Source organism: Oncorhynchus gorbuscha, linkage group LG05 (assembly GCF_021184085.1).
Source record: "Oncorhynchus gorbuscha isolate QuinsamMale2020 ecotype Even-year linkage group LG05, OgorEven_v1.0, whole genome shotgun sequence".
NCBI lineage: Eukaryota > Metazoa > Chordata > Actinopteri > Salmoniformes > Salmonidae > Oncorhynchus > Oncorhynchus gorbuscha.
In genome coordinates this window covers 12212205-12239898 of record NC_060177.1, presented here as the reverse complement: position 1 = coordinate 12239898, position 27694 = coordinate 12212205, and the positions used below count along the sequence as shown (strand labels likewise).

The 27694-nt window shown below is 47.2% G+C and overlaps 1 protein-coding gene across 2 annotated transcripts in view; it reads left to right on the top strand.

The window, feature by feature from the left end:
- LOC124035531 (protein unc-13 homolog C-like) overlaps positions 1 to 27694 on the top strand; it is a 242289-nt gene that overhangs the window by 36671 nt on the left and 177924 nt on the right. For both annotated transcript variants that reach the window (XM_046348989.1, XM_046348988.1), the window contains exons 7-10: positions 6911 to 7130; positions 9250 to 9477; positions 17816 to 17957; positions 26570 to 26739. In XM_046348989.1, coding sequence (XP_046204945.1) covers positions 6911 to 7130; positions 9250 to 9477; positions 17816 to 17957; positions 26570 to 26739 — 760 coding nt within the window. The remainder of the gene's footprint in view (positions 1 to 6910; positions 7131 to 9249; positions 9478 to 17815; positions 17958 to 26569; positions 26740 to 27694) is intronic.

The following is a 27694-nucleotide window of genomic DNA, read 5'->3' as shown; positions in this document are numbered from 1 at the left end:
AGGAGAGGAAAGAAAAAAAGCAAGAGAGGAGAGGAGAGGAGAGGAGAGGAGAGGAGAGGAGAGGAGAGGAGAGGAGAGGAGAGGAGAGGAGAGGAGAGCGCAGTGACGGCGTCACAGTGAGCCAGTCGGGTGTCTCTAATGTCATTAATCCAGCAGCAGGGAGATTGACATGCTAGTCATCTCAGGACAGATGTTTTATAGCCAGCTACTCTCCTCCCCCTCTCTCCCTCTCTCTCCCTCTCTTTTATCTCTATCTCTCTTCTCTCTCTCCATCTCTTTTATCTAGCGCCTTGCTCTCTTTTCTCTCTCTTTCTCTCCTCTCTTTCTCTTCTCTCTCTCTTTCTCTTCTCTCTCTCTCTTTCTCTTTCCTCTCTCTCTGCTTTGCTTTTTGGAGCAGAAAGATCAGGCAGAGGATGACTGTCTGTGTGTCCATCTTCAGAAATGGAAATCTCTACATATAAAAAATGCACACTAACTGGACAATACATTGACCCCGCACATTGACTCTGTACTGGTACCCCCTGTATATAGCCTCCACATTGACTCTGTACCAGTACCCCCTGTATATAGCCTCCACATTGACTCTGTACCGGTACCTCTTGTATAAAGCCTCCACATTGACTCTGTACCGGTACCCCCTGTATATAGCCTCCAAATTGACTCTGTACCGGTACCCCCTGTATATAGCCTCCACATTGACTCTGTACCGGTACCCCCTGTATAAAGCCTCCACATTGACTCTGTACCGGTACCCCCTGTATATAGCCTCCACATTGACTCTGTACCGGTACCCCCTGTATAAAGCCTCCACATTGACTCTGTACCGGTACCCCCTGTATATAGCCTCCACATTGACTCTGTACTGGTACCCCCTGTATATAGCCTCCACATTGACTCTGTACCGGTACCCCCTGTATATAGCCTCCACATTGACTCTGTACCGGTACCCCCTGTATATAGCCTCCACATTGACTCTGTACCGGTACCCCCTGTATATAGCCTCCACATTGACTCTGTATCGGTACCCCCTGTATAAAGCCTCCACATTGACTCTGTACCGGTACCCCCTGTATATAGCCTCCACATTGACTCTGTACCGGTACCCCCTGTATATAGCCTACACATTGACTCTGTACCGGTACCCCCTGTATATAGCCTCCACATTGACTCTGTACCAGTACCCCCTGTATATAGCCTCCACATTGACTCTGTACCGGTACCCCATGTATATAGCCTCCACATTGACTCTGTACTGGTACCCCCTGTATAAAGCCTCCACATTGACTCTGTACCGGTACCCCCTGTATATAGCCTCCACATTGACTCTGTACCGGTACCCCCTGTATATAGCCTCCACATTGACTCTGTACTGGTACCCCCTGTATATAGCCTCCACATTGACTCTGTACCGGTACCCCCTGTATATAGCCTCCACATTGACTCTGTACCGGTACCCCCTGTATATAGCCTCCACATTGACTCTGTACCGGTACCCCCTGTATAAAGCCTCCACATTGACTCTGTACTGGTACCCCCTGTATATAGCCTCTGTACTGGTACCCCCTCTATATAGCCTCTGTACTGGTACCCCCTGTATATAGTCTCCACATTGACTCTGTACCGGTACCCCCTGTATAAAGCCTCTGTACTGGTACCCCCTGTATATAGTCTCCACATTGACTCTGTACCGGTACCCCCTGTATATAGCCTCTGTACCGGTACCCCCTGTATATAGCCTCTGTACTGGTACCCCCTGTATATAGCCTCTGTACTGGTACCCCCTGTATTTAGTCTCCACATTGACTCCGTACCGGTACCCCCTGTATATAGCCTCTGTACTGGTACCCCCTGTATATAGCCTCTGTACTGGTACCCCCTGTATATAGCCTCCACATTGACTCTGTACCGGTACCCCCTGTATATAGCCTCCACATTGACTCTGTACCGGTACCCCCTGTATAAAGCCTCCACATTGACTCTGTACTGGTACCCCCTGTATATAGCCTCTGTACTGGTACCCCCTCTATATAGCCTCTGTACTGGTACCCCCTGTATATAGTCTCCACATTGACTCTGTACCGGTACCCCCTGTATAAAGCCTCTGTACTGGTACCCCCTGTATATAGTCTCCACATTGACTCTGTACCGGTACCCCCTGTATATAGCCTCTGTACTGGTACCCCCTGTATATAGTCTCCACATTGACTCTGTACCGGTACCCCCTGTATATAGCCTCTGTACTGGTACCCCCTGTATATAGCCTCTGTACTGGTACCCCCTGTATATAGTCTCCACATTGACTCTGTACCGGTACCCCCTGTATATAGCCTCTGTACTGGTACCCCCTGTATATAGTCTCCACATTGACTCTGTACCGGTACCCCCTGTATATAGCCTCTGTACTGGTACCCCCTGTATATAGCCTCTGTACTGGTACCCCCTGTATATAGTCTCCACATTGACTCTGTACCGGTACCCCCTGTATATAGCCTCTGTACTGGTACCCCCTGTATATAGCCTCTGTACTGGTACCCCCTGTATATAGTCTCCACATTGACTCTGTACCGGTACCCCCTGTATAAAGCCTCGCTATTGTTATTTTATTGTTGCTCTTTAATTATTTGTTACTTTATTGCTTATTTTTGGGGGTATTTTTTTAAACCTGCATTGTTGGTTAAAGGTGTGTAAGTAAGCATTTCACTGTAAGGTCTACACTTGTTGTTTAATCGGCGCATGTGACAAATAACATTTGATTTGATTTGACATTCTATACACTGGCATTGGGGAACTTGCCAAGTTGATATCTACCGTAGTCGGTAATTATTGACTACATATCCATTTACTATACATCTATAGGCATTTCATGAGCTTGTTATAACAGGTCCCAAACACAATATTAAAGGTTCATGGAATATATCCTTAGCATATCTATACCGCATTCATGTCCTATACCGCATTCATGTCCTTCTATGCAAGAGCTCATATTTAGGTATCTTAATAATAGATGCATTATAACAATGACAGCGTAGTGTCATCATTATGTCTGTTATCAGAAGTGTGCTTCTTCCATACCAGTGTTAGTGAATATATAGCCTGCACCAGCTCCATGTCCCTCACCGGCCGGTATAGGCCCATGATTTACCTTCTTCTTTTTCAATGGTGCTTGAAGATTCTGCCACGCTGGTATGGCAGAAGCACACTTTTGAGAACAGCCAAAATGATGACACCACTCTGTTAATGTAATGATGTATCTATTAAGATACCTAAATATGAGCTCTTGCATAGCATGACATGAATGCGCTGTAGATATACTATGGATATATTTTGGTAATATTATATTATTATTTGTTAACGATGCGGTTGGGACCTGTTATAACATGTTCATGAAATGCTTATAAATGTGTAATAAATGCATTATGGATGTAGTCAAAGTAAACCAGACAGTAAACCAGACTCAGTCTCTCTCTCTCTCTCTCTCTCTCTCTCTCTCTCTCTCTCTCTCTCTCTCTCTCTCTCTCTCTCTCTCTCTCTCTCTCACGCTCACTCTCTCAGATACAGCAGCTAGCTAGCTAGCAGCTAAAAGTCATGCAGACAGCTGGTAGCTGGCAGGTTTCGTTCTTAAAAGTTACAGTGAGGATGTGACTCACCTGATACTTATCCACGTCCGACAGGCCTGTATTAAACAGGACAGGGAGGAGGGGAATTAAAAATGCAGGGATAAAATATAAGAGGAATGGGTAGAGGGGGATGTTCTTATCCAGGGCTCTCCTCTGGGGCTATAGTTTTAAAGGGCTCAGCAGCCTGCTCTGTGGTGTGTGTGTGTGTGTGTGTGTGTGTGTGTGTGTGTGTGTGTGTGTGTGTGTGTGTGTGTGTGTGTGTGTGTGTGTGTGTGTGTGTGTGTGTGTGTGTGTGTGTGTGTGTGTGTGTGTGTGTGTGTGTGTGTGTGTGTGTGTGTGTGTGTGTGTGTGTGTGTGTGTGTGTGTGTGTGTGTGTGTGTGTGTGCGCACATGCACACGCTCATGCAGGCGTCCATGTGTGTGTGAGTGAGTGTGATTGATAGTCTGTGGGCCACTGTGGGCCACTAGGGCCCTTCATATGTCTGACCTCTCTACCTATCAGCAGTGAAAGACGCAGGAATATACATTTAATATAGTCAATCAATAAACAAACCCAAAACAACTCACACTCATTCAAAACATGGTGTTTATGTGGCTGTAGTAGTAAGGCTGAGGCTATGGCATGGAATGGCATGCAATGCTTGGTTGATATATACAACCATGTGTTCCTGGTGTTAGCTGATACATTGTTCCTTTACTCTGTGATTTCTGGTAGAAATGGTTGAGTTGTGCAGTAATAAAACACACTGGTGTCATTGAGCCACTTAGCTAAAGGATGCTCTTTCAATACTAATAATGGAATGACACCCTTGCCCCTATGTACTGTGCACTACATGCAGAATATGGTTCATATGGTTCATATGGTTCACATGGACACATAGCCCTATTAGAAAGTTGCCTACGGCTGTAGAGTAGAGGTTCAGCATAATGCACATTACTTGGAGTGTACATTATGGAGATTGGCATATCATTATGGACTGAAATGTCAGCCTGGTCGCTCAAGAGCCACTTCAAACTCTGAAGTCTGTCCATGTACCCAGGACATGCCTTCAAAACCGGCCACTAGGGGCAATGGTGAGCACTATTACCATCAAGTAGGCTTTGGTTTTGCAAGGGCGTTGTAGACAGCGGTGGCGGATAGGCGTAAGCCAAGTGCTCCGGCTCCGAGGGTTGCTTGTCCAATCCCGTTGATAGACACTTGTTTTTGTTGTTTTTGTTTAAACCCCAAATCATAACCCTTAACTTATCCATTAGGAATGAATACCTAAACTTATCCATTAGGAATGAATACCTAAACTTATCCATTTGGAATTAATACCTAAACTTATCCATTAGGAATTAATACATAAACTTATCCATTAGGAATTAATACCTAAACTTAACCATTAGGAATTAATACCTAAACTTAACCATTAGGAATTAATACCTAAACTTATCCATTAGGAATTAATACCTAAACTTATCCATTAGGAATTAATACCTAAACTTATCCATTAGGAATTAATACCTAAACTTAACCATTAGGAATTAATACCTAAACTTAACCATTAGGAATTAATACCTAAACTTATCCATTAGGAATGAATACCTAAACTTAACCATTAGGAATTAATACCTAAACTTATCCATTAGGAATGAATACCTAAACTTATCCATTAGGAATTAATACCTAAACTTAACCATTAGGAATGAATACCTAAACTTAACCATTAGGAATTAATACCTAAACTTAACCATTAGGAATTAATACCTAAACTTAACCATTAGGAATGAATACCTAAACTTAACCATTAGGAATTAATACCTAAACTTAACCATTAGGAATTAATACCTAAACTTATCCATTAGGAATTAATACCTAAACTTAACCATTAGGAATTAATACCTAAACTTAACCATTAGGAATTAATACCTAAACTTATCCATTAGGAATGAATACCTAAACTTAACCATTAGGAATTAATACCTAAACTTATCCATTAGGAATGAATACCTAAACTTATCCATTAGGAATTAATACCTAAACTTAACCATTAGGAATGAATACCTAAACTTAACCATTAGGAATGAATACCTAAACTTAACCATTAGGAATGAATACCTAAACTTAACCATTAGGAATTAATACCTAAACTTATCCATTAGGAATGAATACCTAAACTTATCCATTAGGAATTAATACCTAAACTTATCCATTAGGAATGAATACCTAAACTTAACCATTAGGAATGAATACCTAAACTTATCCATTAGGAATGAATACCTAAACTTATCCATTTGGAATGAATACCTAAACTTATCCATTTGGAATTAATACCTAAACTTATCCATTAGGAATTAATACCTAAACTTATCCATTAGGAATGAATACCTAAACTTATCCATTAGGAATGAATACCTAAACTTATCCATTAGGAATGAATACCTAAACTTAACCATTAGGAATTAATACCTAAACTTAACCATTAGGAATTAATACCTAAACTTATCCAGCAGTGGTGCAACCCGGTGTGCTGCTTCTATTTAACTTATTTATTTAGCCTCTATTTAACTAGGCAAGTCAGTTAGGAATATCAGGAGGAGCAACCCAGGGTCCAAAAACACCTAGAAATTTGATGTTTGGAGCAACTTTGAAATTTGACATTTGGAGAAATGTGGACAAACGTCAGAATCTGAAGTAAAATTGGTCAAACCGTGAGATCTTGTTGGGAAAGTAGCATTATTAGAAAGTAGCCTATAGCAGTGTAGGGTCAACATAATACACACTACTTGTAGTGCACTATATGGAGCATAGGATAGTGTTAAAAAGCAGCCTAAAGCTGTGTGTGGTAAGCATAATGTACACTATAAGGGTAATTTAGTATTGTGGACACAGCCATTATTATCATATTAGACGGTAGCCTATAGCGATGGGGTTTAAAGCAACCCAGTGCTATAGCTCATTTAGGTTTTAATGAGACTGGATGGACCCTGGGGACACTTGACCTTTACAGTGACCTCTGGCCTTAGACCTTCTCCCTTTACCTCTAGGGGTTTGTGTGTCTGTTTTATAATCTGACATCTGACCTCTCAATTCCACCTACGTTCTTTCTTTCTCCCCTCTCATTTCTTCTCTATTTTTCTCGTTCTGTCTCTCTCTTCTCCTCTATTTCTCCCTCCTCTGCCCTCCTCTCCGCGCCCTCTCTCCCTCCTCCCCCCTACCTCCCTCCTTGGCCCTCTTCTCTTCTCCTCTCCTCTCACCTTCTTTCTTCCTCCTCCGCCTTCTCCTCTCCACCCTCTCTCCTCCTCTCCAGAAACTGCATGTGTTTAGGAAGACGTTGCAGGCGTTGATCTATCCCATCTCGTCTACGACGCCTCATAACTTTGAGGTGTGGACGGCCACCGCCCCAACCTACTGCCACGAGTGTGAGGGCCTGCTGTGGGGCATCGCCAGGCAGGGTATGCGCTGCTCTGAGTGTGGTGTCAAATGCCACGAGAAGTGTCAGGATCTACTCAACGCCGACTGTCTACAGAGTAAGGGAATACACTCACACACACACACAGGCTCACTCCCAGAAACACAGGTTTGCACTCCCACTCGCTCGCACGCACGCACGCACACATGCACACACACACACACACACATGCACAGGCTCACACACACACGCACACTTTGAGGTGTGTGTGTGTGTGTGTGCTTGCGTGTGTGCGTCCGTCCGTCCAGCTGTTGGCTCCAGCCTTACAGGGAGGGTGTCAGTATGACATTACTCTCTGCCTCCCAGCTTGCTTTGAAGTGTAGCTAGCTCTCAAATGTGTTTATGTTTGCACTAAAACACACCCACACCCTCTACATCTTGCTACTGTAATGTATATTTAATCTGATTCCCTCTGTTCTACAGTAGCAGGTCATGTTTTGGGTAGTATCTAGAGGTTTATCCTAGTCTGTTTTGATTGGATGACAGTAGAGGTGTGATACGTTAGCCCCAGGTCCGTCACTCTCTGTAACTGGATTAGCTCCACTCTGATTGATAGAACTCTCTGTGTGCGTCCCAAATGGTCCTCTATTCCCTACATACTGCACTACTTTTAGTATTGCACTACGTTTAGTACTGCCCTATGTAGGGAAAACAGCGTAATTTGGGATGAATACATTTTATTCAAATGATGATTTATATTTAATTTGATTTCAATCGCAGTTCATGACCTTGTCAAAGATGACAGGCAAGATAACTCGATTAGAGGAGGAGAAAGAAGGGGTGAAAAAGAGCGAGAGGGAGGGGAGAGAGGAGGGGAGGGAGGGGAGAGAGGAGGGGGGAGAGAAGGGAGGGGAGGGGGTGAGAGAGGAGGGGAGAGAAGGGAGGGGAGGGAGGGGAGAGAGGGAGAGGGAGGGAGGGGAGAGAAGGGAGAGGGAGGGGAGGGGGTGAGAGAGGAGGGGAGAGAAGGGAGGGGAGGGGGTGAGAGAGGAGGGGAGAGAAGGGAGGGGAGGGAGGGGAGAGAGGGGAGAGGGAGGGAGGGCAGAGAAGGGAGAGGGAGGGGAGAGTGGGGAGAGGGGAGAAAGGGGTGAGGGAGGGGAGAGAGGGGAGAGGGAGGGAGGGGAGAGAGGGAGAGGGGAGGGAGGGCAGAGAAGGGGGAGAGGGAGGGGAGAGTGGGGAGAGGGGAGAAAGGGGTGAGGGAGGGGAGAGAGGGGGAGAGGGAGGGAGGGGAGAGAGGAGGGGAGGGGGTGAGAGAGGAGGGGAGAGAAGGGAGGGGAGGGAGGGGAGAGAGGAGGGGAGAGAAGGGAGGGAGGGGGTGAGAGAGGAGGGGAGAGAAGGGAGGGGAGGGGGTGAGAGAGGAGGGGAGAGAAGGGAGGGGAGGGAGGGGAGAGAGGGGAGAGGGAGGGAGGGCAGAGAAGGGAGAGGGAGGGGAGAGTGGGGAGAGGGGAGAAAGGGGTGAGGGAGGGGAGAGAGGGGAGAGGGAGGGAGGGGAGAAAGGGGAGAGGGAGGGAGGGGTGAGAGGGGAGAGAGGGGAGGGGAGAGAGGGGAGAGGGAGGGAGAGGAGAGGGAGTGAGGGGAGAGAGGGGAGAGGGGAGGGGAGAGAGGGGAGAGGGAGGGAGGGGAGAGGGGAGAGGGACGGAGGGGAGAGAGGGGAGAGGGAGGGGAGAGAGGGGAGGGGAGAGAGGGGAGAGGGAGGGTCCAATAAAAGCATGAGGAGAAAGCAGAAGTGTGTGTTTGAGAGATAGGCCGTAGCCAAGGTCTTTCGAACCCCTACTCCCTACTCACACACACAAACACACAGAATAAAGGATACTTCTAACTGTATTCTAATCACAGACAGTATTTGTTAACATTCTCCTCCTACAACAACTGCTTCCCATTGTGTTCTAGGGACAATATACCCAAAAGAGAAAGGTAGAGAAAGAGAGATAGAGACCACACAGAGCACGTGAGAAAGTTATCTGTGTGTTTGATAGATGGGCCAGAGGAAATCTAAGGGTGGTGGATAAGAGTTCTAAGCACAATGCTGTAACCTAATTTGTAATGGTGTGTTTTTTTTTGTGTGTGTGTGTGTGTGTGTGTGTGTGTGTGTGTGTGTGTGTGTGTGTGTGTGTGTGTGTGTGTGTGTGTGTGTGTGTGTGTGTGTGTGTGTGTGTGTGTGTGTGTGTGTGGTGTTCTAGGGGCGGTGGAGAAGAGTTCTAAGCATGGCGCTGAGGACAAGACCCTGAACATCATCATGGCCATGAAGGAGAGGATGAAGATCAGGGAGAAGAACCGTCCTGAGGTGTTTGAGGTCATCCAGGAGATGTTTGGGATCTCTAAAGAGGACTTCACTGGACACCTGAAGACTGCCAAGCAAGCAGTGCTGGAGGGAACATCCAAGTGGTCCGCCAAGATCAACATCACAGGTTAGTAGTACCAACACTAAGAACTAAGCCCTCGCTCCTAACCAAGCAGGCTAGACTGGAGGGAACCTCCTAGTGGTCCACCAAGATCAACATCACAGGTTAGTAGTACCAACACTAAGAACTAAGCCCTCGCCCCTAACCAAGCAGGCTAGACTGGAGAGAACCTCCTAGTGGTCCACCAAGATCAACATCACAGGTTAGTAGTACCAACATTAAGAATTAAGCCCTCGTCCCTAACCAAGCAGGCTAGACCGGAGGGAACCTCCTAGTGGTCCACCAAGATCAACATCACAGGTTAGTAGTACCAACACTAAGAACTAAGCCCTCGCCCCTAACCAAGCAGGCTATACTGGAGGGAACCTCCTAGTGGTCAATCAATGTCAACATCACATCTTAACACAATCATTCAGGCCTGGTGCTGGGAAGGTTTGCTGGACTATAATACATGTCTTCAGATCGTCTTGAGCAAGGCACATAGCTGGAAGGGCGATCCACCACTGTGGCTGATTCTGTGCTCCGCCCTATAGGTGATGTGTGTGCGTGTATTACCTTGCAGCGGTGCGACTAGAGCATACAGTTCCTCTGGGCTAAATTACACCAGGTTGGGCTGAGCTGAGATATATTATTGCCCAGCTAGCATTCCTGCCATTCCTTGTGTGTGTCAATCAATCCCCAAGAGACTGAGACAGAGAGAAAAACTGCCTCCCGCTCCCATCTATCTCTATGGCCTTATCCAATGTCCTGTTTAGGAACCGACTTATTGACTCTTTATTTATGTATTATTTATTTAATGAACACAGACACACATTGATTGTGTAGCACTTTGGCGGTAGATAGATAGGCAGCCGTGAGATGTGAATGTTCTGCATCAGCTCCCTGCTACATCCCAGCCCTGGATCAGTGGATTTGTATAGACTGCTATAGGAAGGAGAATACAGTATACTTAATAACTCCCTCTCTCCATCACTCCTTTTTTCCATCTTTCCACCCTTACCCCTCTCACTCTCTATCTCTCTCACCCCCTCTCTCTCTCTGCCTCTTTCTCTCTCTCTCTTTTTCTCTCCATCACTCAGCTCTGTAGTTGCGGTACATTTTACTACATTATACAGAGCCAACATAGACATCAGCCGTTCTCTGCCTCTTTCCAACTCTTTCCACTCCTCCCTCTCCCTTTCCACATCACCCTCTCTCTCTCCGCTACCCCTCTCTCTCTCCCCCTTTTCTCTCTTTCCACTACTCCCTCTCCCTTTCCACATCACCCTCTCTCTCTCCTCTACCCCTCTCTCTCTCCGCTACCCCTCTCTCTCTCCCCCTTTTCTCTCTTTCCACTACTCCCTCTCCCTTTCCACATCACCCTCTCTCTCTCCGCTACCCCTCTCTCTCTCCCCCTTTTCTCTCTTTCCACTACTCCCTCTCCCTTTCCACATCACCCTCTCTCTCCTCTACCCCTCTCTCTCTCCTCTACCCCTCTCTCTCTCCCCCTTTTCTCCCTTTCCACTCCTCCCTCTCCCTTTCCACATCACCCTCTCTCTTTCCGCTACCCCTCTCTCTCTCCCCCTTTTCTCCCTTTCCACTCCTCCCTCTCCCTTTCCACATCACCCTCTCTCTCCTCTACCCCTCTCTCTATCTCCCCCTTTTCTCCCTTTCCACTCCTCCCTCTCCCTTTCCACATCACCCTCTCTCTCTCTCTACCCCTCTCTCTCTCCCCCTTTTCTCCCTTTCCACTCCTCCCTCTCCCTTTCCACATCACCCTCTTTCTCCTCTACCCCTCTCTCTCTCCCCCTTTTCTCTCTTTCATTACATTACATTACATTTAAGTCATTTAGCAGACGCTCTTATCCAGAGCGACTTACAAACTCCTCCCTCTCCCTTTCCACATCACCCTCTCTCTCTCCGCTACCCTTCTCTCTCTCCCCCTTTTCTCCCTTTCCACTCCTCCCTCTCCCTTTCCACATCACCCTCTCTCTCTCCTCTACCCCTCTCTCTCTCCCCCTTTTCTCCCTTTCCACTCCTCCCTCTCCCTTTCCACATCACCCTCTCTCTTTCCGCTACCCCTCTCTCTCTCCCCCTTTTCTCCCTTTCCACTCCTCCCTCTCCCTTTCCACATCACCCTCTCTCTCCTCTACCCCTCTCTCTATCTCCCCCTTTTCTCCCTTTCCACTCCTCCCTCTCCCTTTCCACATCACCCTCTCTCTCTCTCTACCCCTCTCTCTCTCCCCCTTTTCTCCCTTTCCACTCCTCCCTCTCCCTTTCCACATCACCCTCTTTCTCCTCTACCCCTCTCTCTCTCCCCCTTTTCTCTCTTTCATTACATTACATTACATTTAAGTCATTTAGCAGACGCTCTTATCCAGAGCGACTTACAAACTCCTCCCTCTCCCTTTCCACATCACCCTCTCTCTCTCCGCTACCCTTCTCTCTCTCCCCCTTTTCTCCCTTTCCACTACTCCCTCTCCCTTTCCACATCACCCTCTCTCTCCTCTACCCCTCTCTCTCTCCCCCTTTTCTCCCTTTCCACTACTCCCTCTCCCTTTCCACATCACCCTCTCTCTCTCCGCTACCCTTCTCTCTCTCCCCCTTTTCTCCCTTTCCACTCCTCCCTCTCCCTTTCCACATCACCCTCTCTCTCTCCGCTACCCCTCTCTCTCTCCCCCTTTTCTCTCTTTCCACTCCTCCTTCTCCCTTTCCACATCACCCTCTCTCTCTCCTCTACCCCTCTCTCTCTCCCCCTTTTCTCTCTTTCCACTACTCCCTCTCCCTTTCCACATCACCCTCTCTCTCTCCGCTACCCTTCTCTCTCTCCCCCTTTTCTCCCTTTCCACTCCTCCCTCTCCCTTTCCACATCACCCTCTCTCTCTCCTCTACCCCTCTCTCTCTCCCCCTTTTCTCCCTTTCCACTACTCCCTCTCCCTTTCCACATCACCCTCTCTCTCTCCGCTACCCTTCTCTCTCTCACCCTTTTCTCCCTTTCCACTACTCCCTCTCCCTTTCCACATCACCCTCTCCCTTTCCACATCACCCTCTCTCTCTCCGCTACCCCTCTCTCTCTCCCGCTATTCTCTCTTTCCACTACTCCCTCTCCCTTTCCACATCACCCTCTCCCTTTCCACATCACCCTCTCTCTCTCTGCTACCCCTCTCTCTCTCCCCCTTTTCTCTCTTTCACTCCTCCCTCTCCCTTTCCACATCACCCTCTCCCTTTCCACATCACCCTCTCTCTCTCCGCTACCCCTCTCTCTCTCCCCCTTTTCTCTCTTTCACTCCTCCCTCTCCCTTTCCACATCACCCTCTCCCTTTCCACATCACCCTCTCTCTCCGCTACCCCTCTCTCTCTCCCCCTTTTCTCTCTTTCCACTCCTCCCTCTCCCTTTCCACATCACCCTCTCTCTCTCCTCTACCCCTCTCTCTCTCCCCCTTTTCTCCCTTTCCACTCCTCCCTCTCCCTTTCCACATCACCCTCTCTCTCCTCTACCCCTCTCTCTCTCCCCCTTTTCTCTCTTTCCACTCCTCCCTCTCCCTTTCCACATCACCCTCTCTCTCTCCTCTACCCCTCTCTCTCTCCCCCTTTTCTCCCTTTCCACTCCTCCCTCTCCATTTCCACATCACCCTCTCCCTTTCCACATCACCCTCTCTCTCTCCGCTACCCCTCTCTCTCTCCCCCTTTTCTCTCTTTCCACTCCTCCCTCTCCCTTTCCACATCACCCTCTCTCTCTCCTCTACCCCCTCTCTCTCCCCCTTTTCTCCCTTTCCACTACTCCCTCTCCCTTTCCACATCACCCTCTCCCTTTCCACATCACCCTCTCTCTCTCCTCTACCCCCTCTCTCTCCCCCTTTTCTCCCTTTCCACTACTCCCTCTCCCTTTCCACATCACCCTCTCCCTTTCCACATCACCCTCTCTCTCTCTGCTACCCCTCTATCTCTCCCCCCTTTCTCTCTTTCTACTCCTCCCTCTCCCTTTCCACATCACCCTCTCTCTCCACTACCCTTCTCTCTCTCCCCCTTTTCTCCCTTTCCACTCCTCCCTCTACCTTTCCACATCACCCTCTCCCTTTCCACATAACCCTCTCTCTCCTCTACCCCTCTCTCTCTCCCCCTTTTCTCCCTTTCCACTACTCCCTCTCCCTTTCCACATCACCCTCTCCCTTTCCACATCACCCTCTCTCTCTCTGCTACCCCTCTCTCTCTCCCCCTTTTCTCCCTTTCCACTCCTCCCTCTACCTTTCCACATCACCCTCTCTCTTTCCACATCACCCTCTCTCTCCGCTACCCCTCTCTCTCTCCCCCTTTTCTCTCTTTCCACATCACCCTCTCCCTTTCCACATCACCCTCTCTCTCTCCGCTACCCCTCTCTCTCCCCCCTTTTCTCCCTTTCCACTCCTCCCTCTCCCTTTCCACATCACCCTCTCTCTCTGCTACCCCTCTCTCTCTCCCCCTTTTCTCCCTTTCCACTCCTCCCTCTCCCTTTCCACATCACCCTCTCTCTCTGCTACCCCTCTCTCTCTCCCCCTTTTCTCCCTTTCCACTCCTCCCTCTCCCTTTCCACATCACCCTCTCTCTCTGCTACCCCTCTCTCTCTCTCCCTTTTCTCCCTTTCCACTACTCCCTCTCCCTTTTCACATCACCCTCTCTCTCTCTGCTACCCCTCTCTCTCTCTCCCTTTTCTCCGTCAAGTTGAAGATGGAACATATCGCACGAATTGCAAAATCTAAAAGCTATAATATGTAACTTTTTGGCCGACCTGACCAAATTCACATAAAAATGTGAGTTATAGTTCTGTCATTCTTATTGAAAGCAAATTTAAGACACGGTAGATCTGTTCTATGTGCAGAGTTTCTATGCTTCCTGTTGTTAAGTTTAGTGTTTGCATCTTTTACCATCGGTTTTGCATACCAGCTTCAAACAGCTGAAAAACTATATTTTGGGTAATTGAAAACATGTTTAACAGAGATTTAGATGGTACAATGATTCTCTAAAGTATACACTGAGTGTACAAAACATTAGGAAACACCTGCCAAATATTGAGTTGACCCCCTTTTGCCTTCAGAACAGCCTCAATTCATAGGGGTATGGACTCTCTGCAAGGTGTCGAAAGTGTTCCACAGGGATGGTGTCACATGTTGACTCAAAAGCTACTTGCCCGAGCCTCCCCAGCTTCTCCACCCAAATCCAGAATCCAGATAGCAGATGAAAGAGCTGCAAAACCTGGACCCCTACAAATCAGCTGGGCTAGACAATCTGGACCCTCTCTTTCTAAAAAGTATCCGCAGCCATTGTTGCAACCCCTATTACCAGTCTGTTCAACCTCTCTTTCGTATCATCTGAGATTCCTAAAGATTGGAAAGCTGCCGCGGTCATCCCCCTCTTCAAAGGGGGAGACACTCTAGACCCACACTGTTACAGACCTATATCCATCTTTCCCTGCCTTTCTAAAGTTTTCAAAAGCCAAGTTAATAAACAGATCAATTACATTTTCGAATCCCACCGTACCTTCTCCACTGTGCAATCCGGTTTCCGAGCTGGTCATGGGTGCACCTTAGCACGCTCAGGGTACTAAACGATATCATAACCGCCATTGATTTAAAAAAAAACAGTACTGTGCAGCGGTCTTCATCGATCTGGCCAAGGCTTTTGACTCTGTCAATCAACGTATTCTTATCGGCCGCCTCAATAGCCTTGGTTTCTCAAATGACGGCCCTGCCTGGTTCACCAACTACTTCGCAGACAGAGTTCAGTTTGCAAATCGGAGGGCCTGTTGTTCGGACCTCTGGCAATCTCTATGGGGGTACCACAGGGTTCAATTCTCGGGCCAACTCTTTTCTCTGTATATATCAATGATGTCGCTCTTGCTGCGGGTGATTCCCTGATCCACCTCTACGCAGACGGCACCATTCTGTATACATCTGGCCCTTCTTTTGACACTGTGTTAACTAACCTCCAAACGAGCTTCAATGCCATACAACACTCCTTCCGTGGCCTCCAACTGCTCTTAAACGCTTGTAAAAACCAAATGTATGCTTTTCAACCATTTGCAGCCCGCACCGCCCGCCCGACTAGCATCACTACTCTGGACAGTTCTGACCTAGAATACGTGGACAACTACAAATACCTAGGTGTCTGGCGAGACTGTAAACTCTCCTTCCAGACTCATATCAAGCATCTCCAATCCAAAATCAAAACTAGAATCAGCTTTCCATTTCGCAACAAAGCCTCCTTCACTCACGCCGCCAAACTTACTCTAGCCGATCCTCGACTTCGGCAATGTTGTCTACAAAATAGCTTCCAATACACTACTCAGCGCATTGGATGTAGTCTATCACAGTGCCATCCGTTTTGTTACCAAAGTGCCTTATTCCACCCACTACTGCGACCTGTATGCTCTAGTCGGCTGGCCCTCACTACATATTCATCGCCAGACCCACTGGCTTCAGGTCATCTACAAGTCTATGCTAGGTAAAGCTCTGCCTTAGCTCACTGGTCACGATAACAACACCCACCCGTAGCATGCACTCCAGCAGGCATATCTCACTGGTCATCCCCAAAGCCAACACCTCTTTTGGCCGCCTTTCCGTCCAGTTCTCTGCTGCCAGTGACTGGAACGAATTGCAAAAATCGTTGAAGCTGGAGACTTACATTTCCCTCACTAACTTTAAACATCAGCTATCTGCGCAGCTAACCGATCGCTGCAGCTGTACATAGTCCATCTGTAAATAGTCCACCTAATCTATCTACCTCAACCCCATATTGTTTTTATTTACTTTGCTGCTCTTTTGCACACCAGTATCACTACTTACACACCACCATATGCTCATCATCATCGGCTCATCCATCACTCCAGTGTAAATCTGCTAAACTGTAATTACTTTGCTACTATGTTCTATTTATTGCCTTACCTCCTCATGCCATTTGCACACACTGTATATAGGCTTTTGTTTTTCTATTGTGTTATTGACTGTACGCTTGTTTATTCCATGTGTAACTCTGTGTTGTTGTTTCTGTCGCACTGCTTTGCTTTATCTTGGCCAGATCAGAGTTGTAAATGAGAACTTGTTCTCAACTAGCTTATCTGGTTAAATAGAGGTGAAATAAAAAAATAAAAAATTCAGTCTATGTCTTGGAAAGAGAAGGTGTTACTAATGTATTACTGTATTCCATAATTGCTTGTTTTATCACATAAACTTAGCCAAAATATTAGAATTTTAGCAACCAGGAATTGGAGGAGTGATTTCTGCATATTCCACCTTTAACACATCACAAGAAATTGATGACGTAGTACACACTTGGATGACGTAGTACACAGTTGGATGACGTAGTACACACTTGGATGACGTATTACACAGTTGGATGATGTAATACACAAGAAACCTGTTTTGGCTCGTGAACACCACTTTCAAAACTGCTGGCTGAAATGACAGATGTTCAGCATCTTTAAGTGCTGTGTCTTTAATAAGACATCTCAGTCTTATTCCCCCATAAAAAACACAAGTGCACTTGTTTTTACCTACTTGCACAATGTATTTACAAAGACTGTGATATGTGGTTGTCTCAACAAGTTATCTTAAGATTAACGTAAGTCGCTCTGGATAAGAGCATCTGCTAAAAAAAAATGTATTTAAATGTAGTGTGTGTGTATGTGCTTGTGCATGGTCATGTGCGATGGTGGTGGACTGGTCTCTCTTAGGTATCTGTCTGTTGGCAAAGCAGATATTCACTGCTTCCCCAACAAACAGATTGGCTATACTGGAGACAAGTTTACATGGCTATGGTACCTATACGTACATTAGACATAGGACAAGGCTCATACTAGTGCATAGCAAGTAATACAGCATTAAACCTGCAGGCTTTACGTGTTACATATATATATATATATGTATATATATGTGTATAATATACTGTATATTAGTACTGGACTGGAACAAAAGCCTCTTAAGTCTTACTGTTTTTATTTTTGTCTACTCCCCCCATGCCTCCCCAACCTCCCCCTACTTCCCCTGTCTCCCCTTGTCTTCCCCTGGCTTCCTCTGCCTTCCCTGTCTCCCCTGTCGCCCCTGTCTTCCCCTGTCTTCCCCTGTCTTCCTCTGTCTTCCCTGTCGCACCTGTCTTTCCCTGTCTTCCTCTGTCTTCCCTGTCTCCCTTGTCTCCCCCTGTCTTCACATGTCTCCTCTGTCTCCCCCGTCTTCCTCTGTCTTCCCTGTCTCCCTTGCCTTCCCCTGTCTTCCCATGTTTCCCCTGTCTCTCCCATCATCCCCTGTCTTCCTCTGTCTTCCCCTACCTTCCTCTGTCTTCCTCTGCCTCGCTCTATTCCCCCATCTCTCCCTGCCTCCCCCTCTCTCCTCTCCAGTGATGTGTGCCCAGGGTCTGCAGGCCAAGGATAAGACAGGTTCCAGTGACCCCTATGTGACTGTCCAGGTAGGGAAGACCAAACGGCGTACCAAGACCATCTTTGGGAACCTCAACCCTGTCTGGGACGAGAAGTTCTTCTTGTGAGTATGAACATGCAGTATATCACTGCTACAACATTACTACAACCTAAGCCAGTGTATTACAGGCTGTATTATAGACGTGGTCCTTTGTGGCTTAGTCGGTAGAGCATGACACTTGCAACCCGTTGGTATGATTCCCGCTGGGGCCACCCATAGATCAAATATATGCACACATGACCATAGGTCCTGTCCAGTACATAAAGACTGCCTCAGGCTGCAGAAACAGGAGGTATGCTCCTACCCTAGGGGCCATTCTGGCTCAGACAGGGCTACCTTCTTCAGCTGTAACACAAACACTCCAGCAGACATTGTTATCACAGACATGTATAACCTACAACACCAACAAATGAGGGGAGAGGAGATGGAAAATCATTCAAATGCATTTCACCGAAAAATGTGTTATTGACATGAATATCATCTACAGTGGATTTGGAAAGTATTCAGACCCTTTGACTTTTTCCACCTTTTGTTACGTTACAGCCTTATTCTAAAATGGAATAAATAAATGTTTTTCCTCGTCAATCTACACACTACCCCATAAGGACAAAGGGAAAACAGGTTTTTAGAAATGTTTGCACATTTATTAAAAATAAAGACAGGAATACCTTATTTACATAAGTATTCAGACCCTTTGTTATGATACCCAAAATTGAGCTCAGGTGCCTCCTGTTTCAATTGATCAGTGAGATGTTTCTACAACTTGATTGGAGTCCACTTGTGGTAAATTCAATTGATTGGACATGATTTGGAAAGGCACACACCTGTCTATATAAGGTCCCACAGTTGACAGTACATGTCAGACACAGATCTGGGGAAGGGTACCAAAACATTTCTGCAGCATTGAAGGTGGCCTCCATCATTCTTAAATGGAAAAAGTTTGGAACCACCAAGACTCTTCCTAGAGCTGGCCGCCTGGCCAAACTGAGCAATCGGGGGAGAAGGGCCTTTGGTCAAGGAGGTGACCATGAACCTGATGGTCACTCTGACAGAGTACCTCTGCGGAGATGAGAGAACCTTCCAGAAGGACAACCATCTCTGCAGAACTCCACCAATCAGGCCTTTATGGTAGAGGCCAGACAGAAGCCACTCCTCAGTAAAAGACACATGACAGCTCGATTGGAGTTTTCCAAAAGGCACTTAAAGGACTCTCAAGCCATGAGAAACAAGATTCTCTGACCTGATGAAACCAAAATTGAATCAAATCAAATCAAAACAAATGTATTTATATAGCTCTTCGTACATCAGCTGATATCTCATTGCTGTACAGAAACCCAGCCTAAAATCCCAAACAGCAAGCAATGCAGGTGTAGAAGCACGGTGGCTAGGAAAAACACCCTAGAAAGGCCAAAACCTAGGAAGAAACCTAGAGAGGAACCAGGCTATGTGGGGTGGCCAGTCCTCTTCTGGCTGTGCCGGGTGGAGATTATAACAGAACATGGCCAAGATGCGCAAATGTTCATAAATGACCAGCATGGTCAAATAATAATAATCACAGGCAGAACAGTTGAAACGGGAGCAGCAGCACGGCCAGGTGGACTGGGGAGCAAGGAGTCATCATGGCAGGTAGTCCTGAGGCATGGTCCTCGGGCTCAGGTCCTCCGAGTGAGAGAAAGAAAGAGAGAAAGAGAGAATTAGAGAGAGCATACTTAAATTCACACAGGACACCGAATAGGACAGGAGAAGTATTCCAGATATAACAAACTGACCCTAGCCCCACAACACATAAACTACTGCAGCATAAATACTGGAGGCTGAGACAGGAGACACTGTGGCCCCATCCGATGACACCCCCGGACAGGGCCAAACAGGAAGGATATAACCCCACCCACTTTGCCAAAGCACAGCCCCCACACCACTAGAGGGATATCTTCAACCACCAACTTACCATCCTGAGACAAGGCCGAGTATAGCCCACAAAGATCTCCGCCACGGCACAAACCAAGGGGGGGGGGGGTGTCAACCCAGACAGGAAAATCACATCAGTGACTCAACTCACTCAAGTGACGCACCCCTCTGAGGGACGGTATGAAAGAGCACCAGTAAGCCAGTGACTCAGCCCCTGTAATAGGGTTAGAGGCAGAGAATCCCAGTGGAAAGGGGGGAACCAGCCAGGCAGAGACAGCAAGGGTGGTTCGTTGCTCCAGAGCCTTTCCGTTCACCCTCCCACTCCTGGGCCAGACTACACTCAATCATATTACTGAAGAGATGATTCTTCAGTAAAGACTTAAAGGTTGAGACCGAGTTTGCGTCTCTCACATGGGTAGGCAGACCATTCCATAAAAAAATGGAGCTCTATAGGAGAAAGCCCTGCCTCCAGCTGTTTGCTTAGAAATTCTAGGGACAATTAGGAGGCCTGCGTCTTGTGACCATAGCGTACGTGTAGGTATGTACGGCAGGACCAAATCAGAGAGATAGGTAGGAGCAAGCCCATGTAATGCTTTGTAGGTTAGCAGTAAAACCTTGAAATCAGCCCTTGCCTTGACAGGCTAGCACTGGAGTAATATGATCAAATTTTTTGGTTCTAGTCAGGATTCTAGCAGCCGTATTTAGCACTAACTGAAGTTTATTTTGTGCTTTATCCGGGTAGCCGGAAAGTAGAGCATTGCAGTATTCTAACCTAGAAGTGACAAAAGCATGGATGCATTTTTCTGCATCATTTTTGGACAGAAAGTTTCAGATTTTTGCAATGTTACGTAGATGGAAAAAAGCTGTCCTTGAAACAGTCTTGATATGTTCTTCAAAAGAGAGATCAGGGTCCAGAGTAATGCCGAGGTCCTTCACAGTTTTATTTGAGAGGACTGTACAAACATTAAGATTAATCGTCAGATTCAAAAGAAGATCTCTTTGTTTCTTGGGACCTAGAACAAGCATCTCTGTTTTGTCCGAGTTTAAAAGTAGAAAGTTTGCAGCCATCCACTTCCTTATGTCTGAAACACATGCTTCTAGCGAGGGCAATTTTGGGGCTTCACCATGTTTCATTGAAATGTACAGCTGTGTATCATTAGCATAGCAGTGAAAGTTAATGTTATGTTTTCGAATGACATCCCCAAGAGGTCAAATATATAGTGAAAACAATAGTGGTCCTAAAATGGAACCTTGAGGAACACCGAAATTTACAGTTGATTTGTCAGAGGACAAACCATTCACAGAGACAAACGGATATCTTTCCGACAGATAAGATCTAAACCAGGCCAGAACTTGTCCGTGTTGACCAATTTGGGTTTCCAATCTCTCCAAAAGAATGTGGTGATCGATGGTATCAAAAGCAACACTAAGGTCTAGGAGCACTAAGGTACAGAGGCAGAGCCTCGGTCTGATGCCATTAAAAGGTCATTTACCACCTTCACATGTGTAGTCTCAGCACTTACCACTTAGGGATAAGTGAGACGTCTGCGTCCCACCTAGCCAACAGGAAATGAAAATGCGCAACGCCAAATGCTAATAGTACTCGCTAAAATTCAAACTTTCATTAAAACACACATGCAAGGTACTGAATTAAAGCTACACTCATTGTGAATCTAGCCAACAAGTCAGAATTTTAAAATGCTTTTTGGCGAAAGCATGAGAAGCTATTATCTCAGACTCTCAGGCCATGAGAAACAAGATTCTCTGACCTGATGAAACCAAAATGGAACTCTTTGGCCTGAATGCCAAGCTTCATTTCACCCCCAGCTTTGAGTGTACAGCTTTGTTTGAGTTTACTGAAAGTATTATGAAGCTAACCCATGTTAGCTCAGGCCCTTTTTAAATAAACAACAACTTCTAAAATGGAGAGGGAACTTTTGATGATGTGTAGTGCTGTTGTGCTAGAGAGAGATTGACCCATGGTGTCATTGGAGAAGGTATTATGGTTTTAATCTGGCTCTCTATGAGTCTGAACTCTGAACTCTGAGTGGTGGCAGACTGTCATGTTGATTGTGATGTTGATCATGTTGATTTAAGGTACACAGAGAACCAAGAACTTATGGTATTATCTAACACAACCTAGAACACTGGAATATGGCTTTCTGTAAAACAACACTATTGCACTATGAACGAGACATTTCACATCAACGTCATGAGGCTTAAAGAGTCTGTTCTAAAGCCAGTATATCCTGTTGTTGTATAAATACATCACAGTATCTGCAGTATCCTATATGGACTTCAAGCTGAAATACGCGTCAGGTTGAACAGCACCATTGTTCACCACGGCCGCAATTGTTGCTGTTTTTGTTTTGATGATAAAAGAGAGGAGGATCATTCAGCATCCTGAACACATTATGTTGCAATACATCCTCTGCTTTTCTATGTCGCGGGAAGTGATGTGCACAAATGATGTGCACTAATGTCAGAGACAAGAAAACAAGTTTGTTTTCTCGTGCCTCCTGTGCAAACAAAATGGAGATGGAAAGAGGGAGAGAGAGATGGAGAGTGAGATACAGAGACAGAGAGGGAAAGAACGAGAGAGAGAGAGAGAGAGAGAGAGAGACAGAGGGGGAGAGAAAACAAGAGAGAGAGACAGAGACATAGAGAGAAAACTCGACAGAGAGACAGAGAGATAGGAGAAAACAAGACAGAGAGACAGCAAGACAAGGAGACAGCAAGACAGCAAGACAGAGAGACAGAGAGAAAAGATGTTATCCTCATGCCATGTGACAGGGTCTTGGAATCTTAGCTCTCTGCCTGGCAGGGACATCCATCTGTGGGTGCCACTAACACACACACACGCACGCACGCACGCACGCACGCACGCACGCACGCACGCACGCACGCACGCACGCACGCACGCACGCACGCACGCACGCACGCACACACACACACACACACACACACACACACACACACACACACACACACACACACACACACACACACACACACACTTATAGACCAGACACCTACTCCATGAACACACACACACACACACACACACACACACACACACACACACACACACACACACACACACACACACACACACACACACACACACACACACACACACACACACCCTTGAGTGGGGGAACACTAGGGACAGCAGGGTTTCCTAAAGAGAGCCGGTGGGGCAGAATGATGTCAATCCCACCTGACAGACATTCCTTTCTCCTCTCCTCTCCTCTCCTCTCCTCTCCTCTCCTCTCCTCTCCTCTCCTCTCCTCTCCTCTCCTCTCCTCTCCTCTCCTCTCCTCTCCTGGCCCCTCCCCCTCTCATCTCCCTTGCCTCTCCTCTCCTCTCCTCTCCTCTCCTGGCCCCTCCCCCTCTCATCTCCCTTGACTCTCCTCTCCTCTCCTCTTCTCTCCTGGCCCCTCCCCCTCTCATCTCCCTTGCCTCTCCTCTCCTCTCCTCTCCTCTCCTCTCCTCTCCTCTCTCCCTCTCCTCCTCCCTGGCCCCTCCCCCTCTCATCTCCCTTGACTCTCCTCTCCTCTCCTGGCCCCTCCCCCTCTCATCTCCCTTGCCTCTCCTCTCCTCTCCTCTCCTCTCTTCTCCTGGCCCCTCCCCCTCTCATCTCCCTTGCCTCTCCTCTCCTCTCCTCTCCTCTCCTCTCCTGGCCCCTCCCCCTCTCAATCTCCCTTGACTCTCCTCTCCTCTTCTCTCCTGGCCCCTCCCCCTCTCATCTCCCTTGCCTCTCCTCTATTCTTCTCTACTTTACTTTACTATTCTCTCCCTCTCCTCTCTGTTCCTTTACTCTCTTTCATTCTCCTCTCCTCTCCCCTCCTCTCCTGGCCCCTCCCGCCTCTCATCTCCCTTGACTCTCCTCTCCTCTCCTCACCTCTCCTTTCTCCTCTCCTCTCCTCTCCTCTCCTCTCCTCTTCTCTCCTGGACCCTCCCCGCTCTCATCTCCCTTGACTCTCCTCTCCTCTTCTCTCCTGGCCCCTCCCACCTCTCATCTCCCTTGCCTCTCCTTTAGTCTTCTCTACTTTACTTTACTATTCTCTCCCTCTCCTCTCTGTTCCTGTACTCTCTGTTCCTTTACTCTCTTTCATTCTCCTCTCCTCTCCTCTCCTCTCCTCTCCTCTCCTCTCCTGGCCCCTCCCCCCTCTCATCTCCCTTGACTCTCCTCTCCTCTTCTCTCCTGGCCCCTCCCCCTCTCATCTCCCTTGACTCTCCTCTCCTCTCCTCTTCTCTCCTGGCCCCTCCCCTCTCATCTCCCTTGACTCTCCTCTCCTCTCCTGGCCCCACCCCCTCTCATCACCCTTGACTCTCCTCTCCTCTCCTGGCCCCTCCCCCTCTCATCTCCCTTGACTCTCCTCTCCTCTCCTCTCCTCTTCTCTCCTGGCCCCTCCCCCTCTCCTCTCCCTTTACTCTCCTCTATTCTTCTCTACTTTACTTCACTCTTCTCTCCCTCTCCTCTCTCTCTCCTCTCCTCTCCTCTCCTCTCCTCTCCTCTCCTCTCCTCTCCTCTCCTCTCCTCTCCTCTCCTCTTCTCTCCTGGCCCTTCCCCCTCTCATCTCCCTTGCCTCTCCTCTAGTCTTCTCTACTTTACTTTACTATTCTCTCTCCTCTCCTCTCCTCTCCTCTCCTCTCCCTCTCCTCTCCTCTCCTCTCCTCTCCTCTCCTCTCCTCTCCTCTCCTCTCCTCTCCTCTCCTCTCCTCTCTCCTCTGCTCTCCTGGCCCCTCCCCCTCTCATCTCCCTTGACTCTCCTCTCCTCTCCTCACCTCTCCTTTCTCCTCTCCTCTCCTCTCCTCTCCTCTCCTCTCCTCTCCTCTCCTCTCCTCTCCGGGCCCCTCCACCCTCTCATCTCCTTTGCCTCTCCTCTAGTCTTCTCTACTTTACTTTACTATTCTCTCCCTCTCCTCTCTGTTCCTGTACTCTCTGTTCCTTTACTCTCTTTCATTCTCCTCTCCTCTCCTCTCCTGGCCCCTCCCCCTCTCATCTCCCTTGACTCTCCTCTCCTCTCCTTTTCTCTCCTGGCCCCTCCCCCTCTCATCTCCCTTGACTCTCCTCTCATCTCCTCTTCTCTCCTGGCCCCTCCCCCTCTCATCTCCCTCTCCTCTCCTCTCCTCTCCTCTCCTCTCCTCTCCTCTCCTCTCCCTCTCCTCTCCTCTCCTCTCCTCTCCTCTCCTCTCCTGGCCCCTCCCCCTCTCATCTCCCTTGACTCTCCTCTCCTCTCCTATCCTCTCCTCTCCTCTCCTCTCCTCTCCTCTCCTGGCCCCTCCCCCTCTCATCTCCCTTGACTCTCCTCTCTTCTTCTCTCCTGGCCCCTCCCCCTCTCATCTCCCTTGACTCTCCTCTCCTGGCCCCTCCCCCTCTCATCTCCCTTGACTCTCCTCTCCTCTCCTCTTCTCTCCTGGCCCCTCTCCCCTCTCATCTCCCTTGACTCTCCTCTCCTCTCCTGGCCCCTCCCCCTCTCATCTCCCTTGACTCTCCTCTCCTCTCCTGGCCCCTCCCCCTCTCATCTCCCTTGACTCTCCTCTCCTCTTCTCTCCTGGCCACTCCCCCTCTCCTCTCCCTTTTCTCTCCTCTATTCTTCTCTACTTTACTTTACTCTTCTCTCCCTCTCCTCTCTCTTCCTCTACTCTCTTTCATTCTCCTCTCTCTCCTCCTTCCAGGTCTTTCATTCCCCACATACATCTAGCAGACAGGACAACTCCAGACCACTCCCAAGCCTTTGAAGCCCCAATGACAACCCTAACCTAACAGCCACCCACACTATGCCAACCCTAGCCATTACATATGACTGTGATGTGACTACACTAAGTCTCCAGGTCTGTTTGTGCTCCAGGATAGTGTGAGGTCATATCAAGTTAGGTCAGAGCTGCTGCCAGTAGATAAAACAGCTGAGTGGCTCTAGAGAGGATGGGAGGAGGGAAGAGGGCCACACAGCTTTTCACCTTCAAGGGCTATTTTCTAGATTTTTACAGATTTTTTTCTCTGATTTAGTCACCCTAATTTGGGCAATCCTACAAGGGTAAAAACGGCAATAACTTTTGAACGAATTATGATAGAGGCATGAGGTTTGGACACCCTAAACTAGTGGTTACCAAACTGTCGATCACAATCGACTGGTAGATCTCCAAGGCATTCCTAGTCAATCACCAAACATTTCTTTGAAAACAACAACAATAAAGCCTTACGTTCCACATTTTTCTATTCCTTTTGTGTTGTAGGCGTCAGATGCACTTGATTCAGCAGCCCTAATGACGTGAAGGGAAAGTGTTCCTATTTTGAACCCTTTCATGTGTCTGAAGATAGAACTCCGCTTACCCGGCAGGTCCAGAGAGGAAATCAAGTGCACCTACAGGCCTACCGCTGGCCAATAAGATAGTTCAGATCACTGTGTCTGCACAGTTTCCTCAAGCCATGGATTGTAAAAAAAAAACTTGAACGCACAGCAACGTTGATACTGTGAGAATTCAAAACAGTTAAAACTATGACTAAAGAGACTCAACAAATACAGCATGTTTAAGTTGTTATTCAGCACTGTCAATGCTTTTATAAGCCATAATATGTGTGTTCTCCCTACACCCACTCACACTACAACCAGCACTGCAGCTGCAATGAATGAGAATAGCAAAGTGTTCTGATAATCATTGTATTTTATTATAATAGCGACTTGTCTTTTTTTAATATCGCCCTAAACTAACTCACTTTACTGGTGCTGTTTCTCTACACATGGTGCTTTGCTGTCCAGTGAGTGTCACAACGCTACAGACCGGATCAAGGTGCGTGTGTGGGATGAGGATGATGACATCAAGTCTCGCATGAAACAACACTTCAAACGAGAGTCAGACGACTTCCTGGGTCAGACCATCATCGAGGTCCGCATGCTCAGCGGGGAGATGGATGTGTGGTACAACCTAGGTATGTTCCAGATCATTCTGCTTCCATGTTCCAGATAAGACTGGTTCTATGTTCTAAATAAGACTGGTTCTATGTTCTAGAGAATCATATTTCTATGTTCTAGATAATAATGATTATATGTTCCAGATAAGACTGGTTCTATTTTCCAGATAAGTCTGGTTCTATTTTCTAGAGAATCATATTTCTATGTTCTAGATACTAATGATTATATGTTCCAGATAAGACTGGTTCTATGTTCTAGATAATCATATTTTTATGTTCTAGATAATAATGATTATATGTTCCAGATAAGACTGGTACTATTTTCCAGATAAGACTGGTTCTATGTTCTAGAGAATCATATTTCTATGTTCTAGATAATAATGATTATATGTTCCAGATAAGACTGGTTCTATTTTCCAGATAAGACTGGTTCTATGTTCTAGAGAATCATATTTATATGTTCTAGATAATAATGATGATATGTTCCAGATCAGACTGCTTTCATGTTATAGAGAATACTGGTTCTATGTTCCAGATCATACTGCTTCCATGTTCTAGATAAGACTGGTTCTATGTTCTAGATAAGAGAACTGATGCATCTGGTTCTGTGTTCTAGATAAGAGAACTGATGCATCTGGTTCTGTGTTCTAGATAAGAGAACTGATGCATCTGTTTCTGTGTTCTAGATAAGAGAACTGATGCATCTGGTTCTGTGTTCTAGATAAGAGAACTGATGCATCTGGTTCTGTGTTCTAGATAAGAGAACTGATGCATCTGGTTCTGTGTTCTAGATAAGAGAACTGATGCATCTGGTTCTGTGTTCTAGATAAGAGAACTGATGCATCTGGTTCTGTGTTCTAGATAAGAGAACTGATGCATCTGGTTCTGTGTTCTAGATAAGAGAACTGATGCATCTGGTTCTGTGTTCTAGATAAGAGAACTGATGCATCTGTTTCTGTGTTCTAGATAAGAG